This window comes from Vulpes vulpes, chromosome 7, assembly GCF_048418805.1.
Source record: "Vulpes vulpes isolate BD-2025 chromosome 7, VulVul3, whole genome shotgun sequence".
In the NCBI taxonomy this organism is placed as follows: domain Eukaryota; kingdom Metazoa; phylum Chordata; class Mammalia; order Carnivora; family Canidae; genus Vulpes; species Vulpes vulpes.
Genome location: NC_132786.1, coordinates 78,873,278 through 78,888,927, shown reverse-complemented (window position 1 = coordinate 78,888,927; position 15,650 = coordinate 78,873,278). Strand labels below are relative to the sequence as shown.

The 15,650-nt window shown below is 36.6% G+C and overlaps 1 protein-coding gene across 1 annotated transcript in view; it reads left to right on the top strand.

The window, feature by feature from the left end:
• ABCB1 (ATP binding cassette subfamily B member 1) overlaps positions 1–15,650 on the top strand; it is a 97,667-nt gene that overhangs the window by 25,276 nt on the left and 56,741 nt on the right. The window contains exons 5-8 of the mRNA XM_026018666.2: positions 3,618–3,672; positions 5,683–5,874; positions 6,510–6,681; positions 11,014–11,138. Coding sequence (XP_025874451.2) covers positions 3,618–3,672; positions 5,683–5,874; positions 6,510–6,681; positions 11,014–11,138 — 544 coding nt within the window. The remainder of the gene's footprint in view (positions 1–3,617; positions 3,673–5,682; positions 5,875–6,509; positions 6,682–11,013; positions 11,139–15,650) is intronic.

Sequence of the window (15,650 nt, the reverse complement as noted above, 5' to 3'; positions counted from 1 at the left end):
GAATGAGGTTCTAGAAGCCAGAGGAAGAGAAAGTGGTCAAGAATCTAAGCAAGTATTTTGTTCAAACAAATGCTGCATTTAAATGTCTGGCTTTCTTGTACTCCTTATTTGGTTGATATTGTTATGTGTATGCACACACACACACACATACATCTGTATGTTATATAGAGAGTTTTTGGCTTTTCCCACTGAAAAATAGTATTAATTTTTCGATACTATTCAAACGTTCTTCTTTATAACTACTGATGTGGGCAGTAACTCTTGAGATCTATACATGTAAAAAGTCACGGGACTATATGATCTCTAAGATCATTTCAGCTTGGAAGCTTTGATTTTGTGGGGCACCTATCTGACTCAGTAGATTGAATATCACACTCCTGGTTCTGGCTTGGGTCATGATCTCAGGGTCATGGGATCCACCCCCATGTCACGTCAGGCTCTGCACTCAGTGGGGAGTCTGCTTGAAGATTCTCTCTCTGCCGCTCCCCCTACTCACATGCATGCTTGCTCTCTCCAAAATAAATGAATAAATCTTAAAAAAAAAAAAAAAGTTTTGATTTTGTGAAGGCATGCCTAAGGATGAGAATTTTGTGAGGTCTTAGAGACAGTAAGAATCTCTGGGCCAGAGAGCTTTTAATTAATAAAAATTGATGGGAAGAAAAGAGAAGTTGGTTGGAGGGAGTCCAAAGAATGTAACAGTTTTATTTTATTGGTCAGTAGAGATTATCTCTGTCAGATGATTTGAGTCCTCCATTGTTATTCTGACTGGTACACTTTGACACTACTGAAGCAGAAGTAAAAGGTACTTGGTGCTAAAGTTAGTTTCTGATGACTGAATCTATGTGTGTATATACATGTACATATATATATATACACACACACACGCATATTTTATGGTATTGTATGTGTGTGTATATACACACACACTATATATATATATATATATATACATACTTATATATAAGTTTATATAAGTTAAAAATTTGAATTCACTCAGCCATTAGAAACAACAAATACCCACCATTTCTTCGATATGGATGGAACTGGAGGGTATTATGCTGAGTGAAATAAGTCAATTGGAGAAGGACAAACATTATATGGTCTCCTTCATTTGGGGAATATAAAACATAGTGAAAGGGAATAAAGGGGAAAGAAGAAAAAATGAGTGGGAAATATCAGAAAGGGAGACAGAACATGAGAGACTCCTAACTCTGGGAAACAAACTAGGGGTGGTAGAAAGGGAGGTGGGCGGGGGGTGAGGGGGGACTGGGAGACGGGCGTTGAGGAGGGCACTTGATGGGATGAGCACTGGGTGTTATTCTATATATATTATATATATATATATATAAAATACATATATATATAGTGACAGTTAATACCATTTATATATAATATATATATATAGTGACAGTTAATACCATTTAAAAACATTTCCTGGCTGGATAGATAAGATCTAAAATCCCTAATGAGAGATATTCTAAGACTCATGTGAAGAAAAATCCTCACCCAGCTAGCTATTTAATATTTTATCCCTGAAAATACAGAGCAGAAGCAATCTCATAACATTTAAAAAATCAATCTGGACACATTTATTATTGCACTGCCAAAGGCAAAATGAAGCAACCAAGGTTCTCTGCTACAAGCTGTGCTACATCTCTGCATCTTTTTATTACTTCATTACTCTCTGTATTAGCCTTAAATGTAAATTCCCTGAGGGTTCTGTACTTGCTCACCCTCTTCTCCTTACCTGCCACCCTGTCCTCACAGCTAAGGGGAAATGGCTTTTTTTCTTTCTTGAATTTGGCTAGGGCCTCTAGCACATGACTCCTACATCTTTAGACCTGAACTCTCTCCAGAACTGGAGCACTATAGTCTAAATAGTTATAGGACATCTTCTGTTGAATGTTCCAGATACCACAGAATAAAAATCTTCAAAATGGAGCCAGTAATCTCACATCTGACCAGACCTTCTCTCTCTCTCTCTCTCTCTCTCTCTCTCAATCTCTCTCTCTCTCTCTTTTGCTTAATTATTTCCCACCATGATACCACCACTCTCCAGATGCTTAGACTTGGGGTCTTGATTCTTCCAGCAGTTGCTAGAACCTGGAACTTCTCCTTCTTTAAATCTTATGGGTACTTTCCTTCTTTTCTATTCTCATTCTAACCCTCTGTGATTACAGAATTGCAGTAGCTCACTTCGCTTAGTCTCTCTCTAGTCTAGTTCATTTTATACATTGCTAGCAGCTCTATCTTCCTACACCAGACCTCTAATTGTGTCCTTGTGTCACTCACCACTGAGTGACTTCTAGCTTTATATCCTGGACCTACGGGGCCCAGCTGATCTTTCCAGCTTCATATCCACCCTCTCCCATCCACACAACACACCCACACCCCAGCCAAACAGGCTTACTCCCTCTTCAAACATGCCGTGAACTTTTATCCACGTTTCTCCCTTTGCCAGAAAAACGTCTCCTCCCTTTCTCATGCCTGTCAAAATCAGACTCGTCTGAACTAGGCCCTCTCATATTATGACATAATGTTTGAAATGACTATAGGATTTAAAGTATGCTTCCCCACTGATCCAGCAATCCGGATTATGATAGTTCATCCTATAAAAATGTATACCATACATTCCTATATATGTGTGTGGGTATGTTTAATGCAGCATTGCTGGTAACAGTAAAATATTGGAAACAACTGAAATAGATGCAAATTTGAAAAAATGGAGACAAACACTTATACACACACATTGACAGGAAATTGGCCATTGAATGTGGGATGTGATTTTTTTTTAAAGCAAGCATGTATGTGTATTTATGTGTGAGTAGGCATGCATATAGAAAAGAAATGAAAAAATATGCACCAAAATATTGAACAGTACTATGTGTGTGTGTGGGGGGGGGCGGTTTGCAGTGGGCAGTGTTGAAGTTTTACTGTACCTTGTCTAAAAATGTCAACTTTTGCTAATACTGCATGATGAACTCAGTGGTGCTTATTATATAAATTTTTGTGTTTTATTTAAATAAAAGCTGGAAAAATATTGTGAGACTCTAAATGCCAAGTGCTTTAGTCAAATATGCATTGGTATTTAATTATCAAGAAGAGGCCATAGGAAAGAGTTTGCTCTGTGTCATCTTAGAGTGATATTTCATAAAATATTTTAATTCATCGATACCAATATTCCAGCTGACACACTGCTGCTTAACAAATGTGGGTTTCTTCTTGCAAATAAGCTTCCCAGAATTGGGGATCCCTGGGTGGCTTAGCGGTTTGGCCCCTTCCTTCAGCCCAGGGTGTGATCCTGGAGACCTGGGACTGAGTCCCACACTGGGCTCCCTGCATGGAGCCTGCTTCTCCGTCTCTGTCTCTGTCTCTGTTTCTCTCATGAATAAATAAATAAAATCTTAAAAAAAAAAAAAGCTTCCCAGAATTAAGTATGTGTGTGGCTGCTGATGGCCAATAGTGAAGCATTTGAATGGATGCCATAGTGCTTACACATAAAACATAATTTTATGTGCAAAATATTAAGTGACACAAGTTTGATTAATTTTTATATGCTTATTTTTACTGGAGAACAAAGAGACATGATGGTATATGTTTGTTTTGTGGTGATCTAGGTATTATGAACAATACACAACCTTTCATCAACCATCTGGAGGAGGAAATGACCACGTAATTAAACATTTTCTTTACTATTTTCTGTATCTAATTATAGCAGTGTTTAAAATTTTGCATTATTATGATAAAGATTCAGACTTTTAAGAATAATACCGTTGTTAGTTTTCTAGCAGGATACAATGTAAAATTTTTTATTTCTTACGAAAATAATTTATTGCATGAGATGTACTCAAAGTTAAGCCTAGATTAGATTTATATATGCATTATAAATATACAATATCATATACTGGGAAATTAGAGGAGTTCGAAGTGGCTTTTTAAAATGTAATTAAATTAAGAATCACGTATTTACAATGACTTTGTAATTATTAACTTGCTTCCTGGACTTTTTTAGTCATGATATAATGAAGCCAATAGATACAATTTTTTCTTTAACACAGCATCAAATTGTAAACAATGAAACAAAACATCCCAGAATAAATATAGTCCTTCTGACCTTTATTTGACCTGAAAAGCTTTTGTTAATGATTTATGTATCTTGAAGTTTGCTTCCCAAAACAGCTTGTAAGAGATGTCCAAAGGTACAAGTTGGTTAATCAGAAGGTAATGATTCCACATTACCCTGTAAATGTTGGATTTGAAGAAAATAGAGACTCTTGATCATATTTTGAATGATGAGAAGCAAATATTCCTATAGAGAGGTATTTTTTTTATATTGAGAAAAATGAAACTGTCTTGTAATCATCTTATGAATGCTTAAATATAAATAGATTTTTTTGAATTTATGTGGACTGAGGCTTAAAATACATTAACTGCTCAAGCATTCTATTTGTTAAGTGGGTTTTCTTTTGAGCTATTTCTTGCTGTATCATTAACGCTTGGATAATAATTAATTACTGAATTACTTATTAACTAAAATTTAGCATTCTCATTACATTTTCCCAAATAAATATATTGTAATCACAAGGAATAGCTTGGGGAAAACATGTTTACCAAAATGCCTGCGGGATTGAACACTATTTTGTAAGCAGTAACATCCATGACTCTCTGGTTATTACATCGTCACTTTATAGTTTCTGCATGGTTCCTACCAACCTTTTTATGGGAAGGTGGCAAGTAGTGAACTTGTAAAAATGGGAATATTAGAATCTCAGATTTCATTTTAGAATATTTGTCTTTAACCTAAAAATGAATTTGCTTAGTAAGATGTAAGACTTGTTTCCTTTTTTTAAAAAAAAAATAAAGACTCAGAGCAAAGAAACATAAATTCACTATTTCTAGATGATCACAGGTCTGGTTTTACAAGATAGTCATGTTTTTTACTGTCAGGGTTTAAACTGAAAGGAGTGTTATTTGATTCTGTAAGCATTTTAGGGTAACTCATGAATGGTAGTTGGGCAGACAATGTAAAAATACTTTTTATTTGGCTTCTATGTGCTGCCAGATTAATAGCCCCAAAGGGCAGGGCACCACTTCCATCTTTTGGTTCCACATTCTGACGTTTTGTTACTTCTTTCTATTCTCCAATATGTTACTTCTTTCTATTCTCCAATATGCAGAAAGCACCTCAAAGTGCTCATTAACTGATCACGAGGCAATATAAGTAGACAGGAAGACAGTGGTAGGTCTTAACTTGATGCTGTGATGCTTCAGGGCACCACACAAGTCTTTCACAGTAACTGACATATACTCTGGAGCTTATGGCCCTGGCCGTAAGTGCATGTTGTGCACTGCCACGTTACTATTCTTATCTGCGTTTCACTACAGATAAGAATTTAGAAAACTGAGCTTCAGAAAGGTTAAGCAGCTTGCTCAGGATTATACAGCAGTTAAATGAGGAGCTGAGATTTGAGCCAAAGCAGAAACCACACTCCTCACCATCTCACTGTGTTGGCATAGATGTAGTTGGATGCTGACCACCAGTTCTGCTTGTTACCACCTCTTCTAATTTGTTAAGGATGGCAAGGTATACAGGTGACTGAAAGCAAAAGTATGAGTCATTGGTTGGGGAAGGCTGCAGTGATGAGAAAGCCTTGTCTGTGTAGTGTTCTTGTTGCTTTGCAGGTATGCCTATTATTACAGTGGGATCGGTGCTGGCGTGCTGGTGGCTGCTTACATCCAGGTTTCATTCTGGTGCCTGGCAGCAGGAAGACAGATACTCAAAATTAGAAAACAATTTTTTCATGCTATCATGCGACAGGAGATTGGCTGGTTTGACGTGCATGATGTTGGGGAGCTTAACACCCGGCTCACAGAGTAAGTATCTGTTTTTTTAAAAAATCAATTAATTAATTATTTAATTTTTAAAAGATTTTATTTATTTATTTATTCATGAGAGACAGAGAAAGGAAGAGACATAGTCAGAGGGTGAAGTAGGCTCCCCACAGGGAGCCTGGTGCAGGACTTGATCCCAGGACCCCGGGATCATGCCCTGAGCCAAAGGCAGATGCTCAACCACTGTGCTACCTAGGTGCCCCAGTACCTGGTTTCATGTTGAACTCAGACACGTTTCTTACTCTTACTTAAATGAAAAAGGATGTTATCAGATCTGCTCAGAGATACCAGCAGAGGACTCAGAAGTGACTATGAGACTACATTCCTTCTGAGCAGCAGCCATGTCTTCTACATCCTTTGATTCTCACTGCCCCAGCAGGGCATGAGGAGACTTGCATGGCATGCAATGAGTGAGGTATACCTGCCAGACTCAGAAAGTCCTTGGAGAGTGGTGTGATAGAGCAACAACACAGTACTTTCTAAGGAAATTCCCAAGGAAAATCCTAGGTGTAAACAAATTGCCCCATCCTCAAAACAAAATGAAACAACTAACTGGATTCAGGAGAAAAGTTCTATGTTCACAGTTCTGATTGTCTATCTCTAACACTGTCTTTTAGCGATGTCTCCAAAATCAATGAAGGAATTGGCGACAAAATTGGAATGTTCTTTCAATCAATAACAACATTTTTCACCGGTTTTATAGTGGGGTTTACACGTGGTTGGAAGCTAACCCTTGTGATTTTGGCCATTAGCCCTGTTCTTGGACTTTCAGCCGCCATCTGGGCAAAGGTGGGTAAAGCATATAATTCTAAGTTTTATTTTACTTAATTTAAAAAAAATTTTTATTTATTTATTCATGAGAGAAAGAGAGAGGCAGAGACACAGGCAGAGGGAGAAGCAGGCTCCATGCAGAGAGCCCGATGTGGGACTTGATCCCGGGTCTCCAGGATCATGCCCTGGGCTGAAGGAGGCGCCAAACCACTGAGCCACCTGGGCTGCCCTAATTCTTGGTTTTAAACTGTCCCCACCTCATCCCCCATGGTGGAAGGCTGTTTTTATCATATGAGGACCCAGATCTATACTTGATACTTGGTTTTATTTTATTATTTATTTATTTATTTATTTATTTATTTATTTATTTTAATTTAAAATTAAAACAAATTTAAATTCAAATTGGTTAACACATAATGTACTATTGGTTTTAGGAGTACAATTTAGCGATTCATCACTTACATATAACACCCCATGCTTATCCCAATAAGTGCCCTCCTAATGTCCATCAACCATTTTGCCCAGCCCTACCCACCTCCCCTCCAGCAATCCATAGTTTGTTCTCTACAGTTAAGTCTCTTATGGTTTGCCTTCATTTTTATCTTATTTTTCTTTTCCTTCCCCTATGTTTATTTATTTTGTTTCTTAAATTCCACAAATGAGTGAAATCATGTGAGATTTGTCTCTGACTGACTCATTTTTCTTAGCATAATACCCTCTAGTTCTATCTACATCATTGCAAATGGCAAGATTTCATTCTTTTTGATGGACAAGTAATATTCCATCGTGTGTGTGTGTGTGTGTGTGTGTGTGTGTGTACACATACACCAGTTCTTCTTTATCCATTCATTAGTAGATGGACATTTGTGTTCCTTATAATTTGGCTATTGTTGATAATGCTGCTATAAATATTGGGGTGCATGTGCCCCTTCAAATCAGAATTTTTGTATTCTTTGGATACATACCTAGTAATACAGTTGGTAGATCATAGGGTAGTTCTATTTTTAACCTTTTGAGGAATGTCCAAACCATTTTCCAGAGTGGCTACACCAGTTTGCTTTCCTACCAATAGTACAAAAGTTTCCCCTTTCTTCATATCCTTGCCAACATCTATTGTTTCCTGAGTTGTTAATTTTAGCCATTCTGACTGGTGGGAGGTGGTATCCCACTGAGGTTTTAATTTGTATTTCCCTGATAATAAATGATGCTGAATATTTTTTTGTGTGTCTGTTGGCCATGTGAAGGTCTTCTTTGGAGAGATGTCTGTTCGTATCTTCTCATTCTTAACTGGATTGTGTATTTTTGGGGTGTTGATTTTGATGAGTTCTTTATAGCTTCTGGATACTAGCCCATTTTCTGATAATTTGTAAATGTTTTCTCCCATTCCTTTGGTTGCTTTTCAGATTTGTTTATTTTTTTCCTTTACTCTGCAGAAGTTTTATCTTGATATCTAGTAAGAAGTCACTGTGGCCGAGGTCAAAGAGGCTGCTGCCTGTTTTCTCCTCTAGGATTTTGATGGTTTTCTGTCTTACATTTAGATCTTTCATCCATTTTGAGTTTATTTTTATGTATGGTTTAAGAGAGTGGTCCTGTATCATTCTTCTTTATATGGCTGTCCAATTTTCCCCAACACCATTTGTTGAGGAGACTATTTTTCCATTGAATATTCTTTCCTGCTTTGTCAAAGATTACTTGACCATGTAGTTGTGGGTCTGTTTCTGGGTTTCCTGTTCTGTTCCATTCATTGATCTATATGTCTGTTTTTGTGCCAATACCATACTGTCTTGATGACTACTGCTCTGTAATATAGATTGAAGTCTAGAATTTGATGCTTCCCACTTTACTTTTTCCAACATTGCTTTGGCTATTCAGGGTCTTTTGTGGTTCCATACAAATTTTAGGATTGTTTGTTCTAGTTCTATGAAAAATGCTAGTGGTATTTTGACAGGGATTACATTAAGTATGTAGAATATCTAGGGTAGTATAGACATTTTAACAATATTTATTCTTCCAACCCATGAGCATAGAATTTTTTCCCATTTCTTTGTGTCTTCAATTTCTTTCATAAGTGTACTATCGCTTTCAGTATACAAGTGTTTTACCTCTTTGGCTAGGTTTATTCCTATATATCTTACAGTTTTTGATGTAATTGTAAACAGGATAGATTCCTTGATTTCCCTTTCTACTGCTTCACTATTGGTATTTAGAAATGGAACAGATTTCTATATGTTGACTTTATATCCTACAACTTTGCTGAATTTATGTATCAGTTCTACCAATTTTTTGGTGGAATCTTTTGAGTTTTCTACACAGAGTTCATGTCATCTACAAATATTGAAACTTTTACTTCTTCCTTGCTGATTTGGATACCTTTTATTTTGTTGTTGTTGTGTAATTGCTGAGGCTAGGACTTCCAGTACTATGTTGAACAATCATGGCTAGAGTAGGTATCCCTTTCATGTTCCTGACCTTAGGAGGAAATCTCTTAGTTTTTACCCTTTTAGGATGATGTTAGCTGTGGGTCTTTCATATATGGCCTTTATGATGTTGAGGTATGTTCTTCTATCCCTACTATTCCAATACTCCTTCCACTCTACTCTCTTTCTCCTCTTCCTTTGAGATTTCAATGGTGACAAATGTTGGAATTTCTCCCATTGTTCCGCAGGTCCCTGAAGCTCTTCATTTGCTCTCTGTTTCAGAGCAAGTGAATTCCATTGTTCTATCCTAGGGACACCTATTCTGTTCTGTCACTGCCACTCAGTGAGACTGAGACCTTCCTCCATGACCTCTAATTTTGCTGTTGGATCTTTCAGTTTTCTCATTTCATTTCATCCTGTTTTTATAACTTCCACTTCAATGTTAATAGTATAGTACCTATTTTTTTCTTTTATTTCAAGAGAATTTGTAATTGATTAGTGAAGCGTTTTATGGTGGCTGTTTCAAAATCCATGTTAAGTAATTCTAACATTTGATTTGTCTTAGTGTCAGTTCATTGTTGTTGTTGTTTTTCTCATTCAAGTTGTGATTTTCTTGGTTTCTTGGTTTCAAGTGACTTTTTATTGTATCCTGGACATTTTGTCCTTTATGTGAGGAGGATGGGTCCTATTTAAAGTCTTTAATTTTAGCAAGTCATTACCATGTGTGGGCTTAGCCTGAAATTCCTGGCCTTCTTTTGTGAGCTGGGGTTCCAGTGGCAGTGTCATATTCAGACCCTTTGCACATTATTTTGGTCAGTCAGCATGGTTTATATGGAGCTGCTAGTACTTTTCATGTATCTGTCACCTGGGAGAGTGCAAGTAGATTCTATGCCCTCTAGCTGCCTCAGTGTCTCTGGGTGGAAGGTGACAGGTGCCAGCACACTGGTCTGAAGATGCATATTTGGAGTTTGCCATGACTGGGTCCCTTCTGTTCTTCCTTCTTGTCTCTGTTAGAGAGAAGAGCCTCAGGCTCACAGGTACAAAGAAGCTTCCTAGCTTGGGCCACATTTCTTTTTTAACTGGGCTGACAACCAGAGAACTTACGAAATTTGTTTGAAATCATACCAAAACTTAATGCAAGAGTGAGGATTAAAACCTAGGTCTCCAGCTATAAGCCTAGGCTCCATTTATTAAACAAATAGTATCTGAAGCAATGCATCATTATTAAAAGATGAACTGTTTCTAACTTATCTAGGACAGACATCCGTACATATTAAACAGTTTTTCAATAAATACATGAAGAATTTGCCACCTGACTTGTTCTGGTAAACAGAAAAATCAATTAACACACAAGCTTTTGCCAAGTATTTCACCTGACTAATAGAGAAATGCATTATCACCACCAAGAATATAATTTACACACTGTTACTCTCAGTAACAAATTAACAGAGTTCTCAGAACTTCAGTTTCTTCCTGTGCTAAATAAGATAATACCTATACTTCAGAAGGATAGTATGTACTTGTCTGATATAGTAGAGGCTCCATAAATGGTAGTTATTATTTGTAATATAAAAATAATATCCACCCTCTAGGGTAAAATTTCTAAAACTTCTTAATATTTACCATCTGATTTGTTCTGTGTTTGGCTCAACTTTTGTTGGCCTACCAACACCTATATGCTTTTGCCAAATGAATTTGTAGTGCTTTCTCTAAGTTGTGGTGAACTCAACAGAAATTACAAACTGGACCAACCTCTACCTGCTACCCACTCTTACATCAAATTGGTTTTAAATGAACACCACACACAGCCTTGGAAGGGAAAATAAGTTTTACAAGATCATCAGAGTCCTGTGTGTAAAGTGGGGAGGGCCATTGATACAGCTTTGCCTTCATTAAAGAATATTAAATGATCTGAAATTGCATTTTTAAACAGATACTATCTTCATTTACTGATAAAGAACTCTTGGCCTATGCAAAAGCTGGAGCAGTAGCTGAAGAAGTCTTAGCAGCAATCAGAACTGTGATTGCCTTTGGAGGACAAAAGAAAGAACTTGAAAGGTTTGAGTCTTTTGTTTTAAGTTGCTAGTAATTTGAAATTCTATGTCATCTTAGATGCCCTTCAAGTTTATAGAGTTGAATATAAGGGTATGTGTGTGGGGGTGTACTTTTAAATAGCTTTCTAGATATTCTACAGCATAGCTAATATTCTGGAAGAGTTGTAATTTTAGTTATAGTCTTCTTATATCTGTTAATTTAAAACATGTTCTAGAATATCCTAGGTGGGTAGGGCGATAAAATATTTCTTAAGGCTGAAACATATTTTATATCTGACAATAATTTTTCCCCATCAAGTTAATTCTTGGTTCTCTAAGACTAAATGAGTATTTTGTATAAGATCTAGGTATACATTTTAAACTGTAGTTAGTGTCCCCTCTTGCCCAGGCTCCTCATCAGTTGGGCTAGGCTCCATGATTTGGAAGATAAAAATATGACTAAAAAGCACATTTGTACAAAAGTTCAGAATCTTTATTATGTGTTGTTTAGTATTTTCTTGCAACTGTCCCATTTTATTAGATTTCTGAGAGTATAGATGGTAAATTTATTGCAATGTATAGTATTTATCAGATCCATTGATTGCTAAACAGTGGCAGACTTTATTGAATATATGTTATAATCTGATATTATAGTATTTTAATGTTATGACTATATGTATACTTGGAAGTTAGGAAATACTAAATTATATTGTTTGGAACATTATACATTGTTGGTAGAGCCATAAGGAAAACAGGGAATTTTTATAAGTCAGCATGATAGTTACCCCTGGGAGAAATGAGGCATGAGTTATAAGAGTGAGACACATAGCAGAGGGCTTCTGTGGTTTTGGCAGTATTCTACGTCTTGACCTCAGTTGTGCTGAGATGGGTGTTCACAGCATAATTATAATACTTGTACCTAATTTTTATACTGTGCCTGTGTGTTTTGGGTATACTTTTGTTCACCTGATATATTTCATACCCACAAAGATGTCCTCTGAGAAAAATTTATGATGGCTAAGTTCAAAGGAGAGTAACACCTATGTTCTCTCTTAATTTTGGTAAGGTTTTTGCTTACCAAATAAGCAAAATGAGAAGTCTTAGTTAGTGATCCGGCAAGCATCCAATCAAATAAAGTCCTTCCTCTTTGGCAATTAAATTCTTTCAGAGGGAGGGGAAGGGGAAGAATGTAGACAACTATAAGTAACAAAATATCTAAAATACCAGTTAGGTAAACAGTATTTGGGATATAAAGAGTCATAGGGGTTACTATGACCCTAGAGTCATAGGGGTTACTATTTAGATGATTCAGAAGCTTTTTTTAAGTAGTTAATTTTGAGCAAACAGAGAATGAAGTTTTGAAATCAGATTCTTTTCTAGTTTTTCTCAGTAGAAGGGTGGACCAGAGAAAGAATACGTCCACCAACATAGGGAGACAAATAAAGCTTTTCTGCTTCTGCCTAGTTTATGAGCTGGAAAGCATCTCCTTACAGAAATCAAAAATCTCAGGTCTCACCCTCAGGTGCACTTAGGGCTTGAATTTATAAAATTCTGTGAACGAGAGAGGGCTCTCTCCCCAAGACTGAGGATTTCATGTCCAGTGAAACCACTAGGGTGTCCAGTAGAAGAAATGAAAAATTGCTGAAAATTAATTAAATAAGCATCCAAATTAAGAAATTAAAAAAAGAACAATAAAGGAAGTATAAGGAGGGAGTAATAAATAGCAAAAATTAACTGAATAGAAAATAAATGTAAGAAAGCAGAGGCTTGACAAATGCATAAATTAATTCTTTGAAAAGACTAATAAATAATCAAGTATTTTTGCAAATTTAATCAGGAATTTTAAAAAATAAGGAAAAATTGCTACAGGTAAAAAAAACCTTCATTTTAAAAAAGTACAGCTTTATACCAATAAAATTTTAAAAACTAATGAACTAGACAATACCCTAGAAAAATATAAACCAGAGACACCTGGGTGACTCAGTGGTTGAGTGTCTGCCTTTGGCTCAGGTAGTGATCCTGGGGTCCTGGGATCAAGTCTCACTCAGGCTCCTTACAGGGAACCTGCTTGTCTTCTGCCTATGTCTCTGCCTCTCTCTCTGTGTCTCTCATGAATAAATCTTTAAAAAATATATAGGCTAAAACTCTTACTTAGGAGGAAGAAAACTTGAGTGGACCTACAATCATTAAAGGGATTGAATCCAAAGTTAAAAACTGCCACCTTCTGCCTTTATATACACAGTAAAACCCAGAGTCCAGATAATTTTACAGACAAGTTCTAACAAAACTTCAAGAGAAAGATAACCCTATCTTATAGAGATTGTTTCAGAGAGTGAAAAAAATATATATAGAAAGTCGAGAATTCACCATATAAGGCCAGTGTAACTTTGATGCCACAATTAGGCAGATATATGAGAAAGGAAAATTATAAAGCAGTTTCACCTAAAACCTAGATGCAGAAGGTCTACGTAAGTTATTAGCTAAACAAATCCATGTGAAAAATATCATCATATTTTTAAAAAACTGGAACTTACTAGCTTTATCCCATGAATACAAAGATGATCTAACATTAGGAAATCTATTAATATAATTAACCATATTAACAGATTGAAAGGAAGAAATGTTTTGTATTGGTGGATGAGGAAAATGGATTAATTATGTATAATTCATGACAAAAATTCAAAACTAAGAGTAAGAATTACTTTTCTTAATATAGAGTATATACCAGAGGTATATAGGAAACTTTAGATCAAGAGGATATTCAGGACCACAACATGCTGGCCTGATTTTCTTTCCAGGTTGGGCATTTCTTGAAAGTTCATTAATTCAACAGATTAGCCAGTGTCTACCACATGTATGTGCTGCACTCTGCGTTTTCAATAGAAAATTGGAAATAGAGGAACTTTTCCCTCTTAGGATCCTTAGTCCAAAGAGTAAGGTGGAGAAAAGGGGAAAGGAAGAGAGTAGAAAGGAAGATAAAGAAATCACTGAAGAAATTAATGAAATAATCAACTTTTAAAACATACTATGAAACAATCAAGTGGTGTGCTGATAAGGGTGAGAAGGGAAATTTTACTTTAAATATGGCAGTCATGGAAAGCCTTGGCAGCCAGGGAAGGCGTCTTTGAGGAGGTTTCATCTAGGCTGAGACTTGAAGGGTGAGGAAAAGCCTGTCCTGGTGGGATTAGGGTAGGGAGAGAAGAGTCTTCCAGACTTCCTGAGGTGGCAAACTTAGGTATGTTCTAGAACATGCCATCAGGTCTGTGTGCCTAGAGCTCTGTTGAGTGATGGGAGATGGAGAAGAGAGGCTGTTGAAGGCAGTGTGGGCTGTAGAGGAGTTAAGATTTTACTCCAAGGGCACAGGCAAGCAGTTGAGGGTCTTAAACAAAGGAACAAATATCCCCATTATATTTTAAAATCATTTCTCTGTCTGTAATTGGTTTGGTGAGTGGAGGGGAGCAGTTAAAGATTGGAGGCAGGGAGGCTGGTAGCAAGGCTATTGTTGTAGCCTGAGAGGAAAGACCTGTGGTGGCCTGATGTAGACTGTGGGCAGGAGAGGGGAGACAAGTACCCAGATATCAGATGTCATTTGGAAGTACGTTTGCTAAAATTATTCTTGGGCCAAATGTAATCCTTCAGTTTTCTTTGTAGTTCTTTCCCTTCCTTTCTCTGCTGTACATGGACAAGTAATGGTTTTAGTCTAACTTTCTATTCCAATTAATAGGTGCAAGAGGAAACTGGCTCTCTTAGAATGGAAATTTAACCAGAATTTACAATGAATTCAATTCCATAGTGTAGGAATAGTTTTATTCTCCTTAATTTTAAAATGATATTTTTCTCACCTGTGTGTCTTACTTCTTAGTATTGATTTCTCTGCTTAGCTAAAAGTGTTTCTTGCTATTGTAAATGGCTGTTTACATCACTGATAAATATTTTCATAATATTTAAGAATTGTTTTCCAGGGGCAGCCTGGGTGACCAGCGGTTTAGTGCCGCCTTCAGCCCAGGGCGTGATCCTGGAGACCCGGGATCGAGTACTGCAATGGGCCTCCTGCATGGAGCCTGCTTCTCCCTCTGCCTGTGTCTCTGCCTCTCTCTCTCTGTGTCTCTCATGAATAAATAAATAAAATCTTAAAAAAAAAAAAAAAGAATTGTTTTCTAAACATCAGGGTTTTTGTTATGTATCCTTAATCCATTTTAAGAATGGTGACTTAAATGACCATTCTTATACTAAAACTTTTAATGAGTAGATGGTTTTCATATTGGGTTTGGTAGTGTGGTATTTTTAGCAAAACCCTAATCAAAAAGCCTATGTAATTGTAGCATTGTTGATATCTCCTTCCTCCTTACCCTCTTTTTTTTTTTTTTCATTTATCTTTTCTGGTATCTGATTTTCTTCCTTGTTGCTTCTTCCTATGAAAATGTTTCCTCTGGCTGCATGGTACAACAACATATCAGTGAAATGAGTTCTGCATTAGTCTCGGTAAGCAAGAACTGGTATAAAGGAAGTAACAAAAAAGGTGTGAGTCATGTGTATT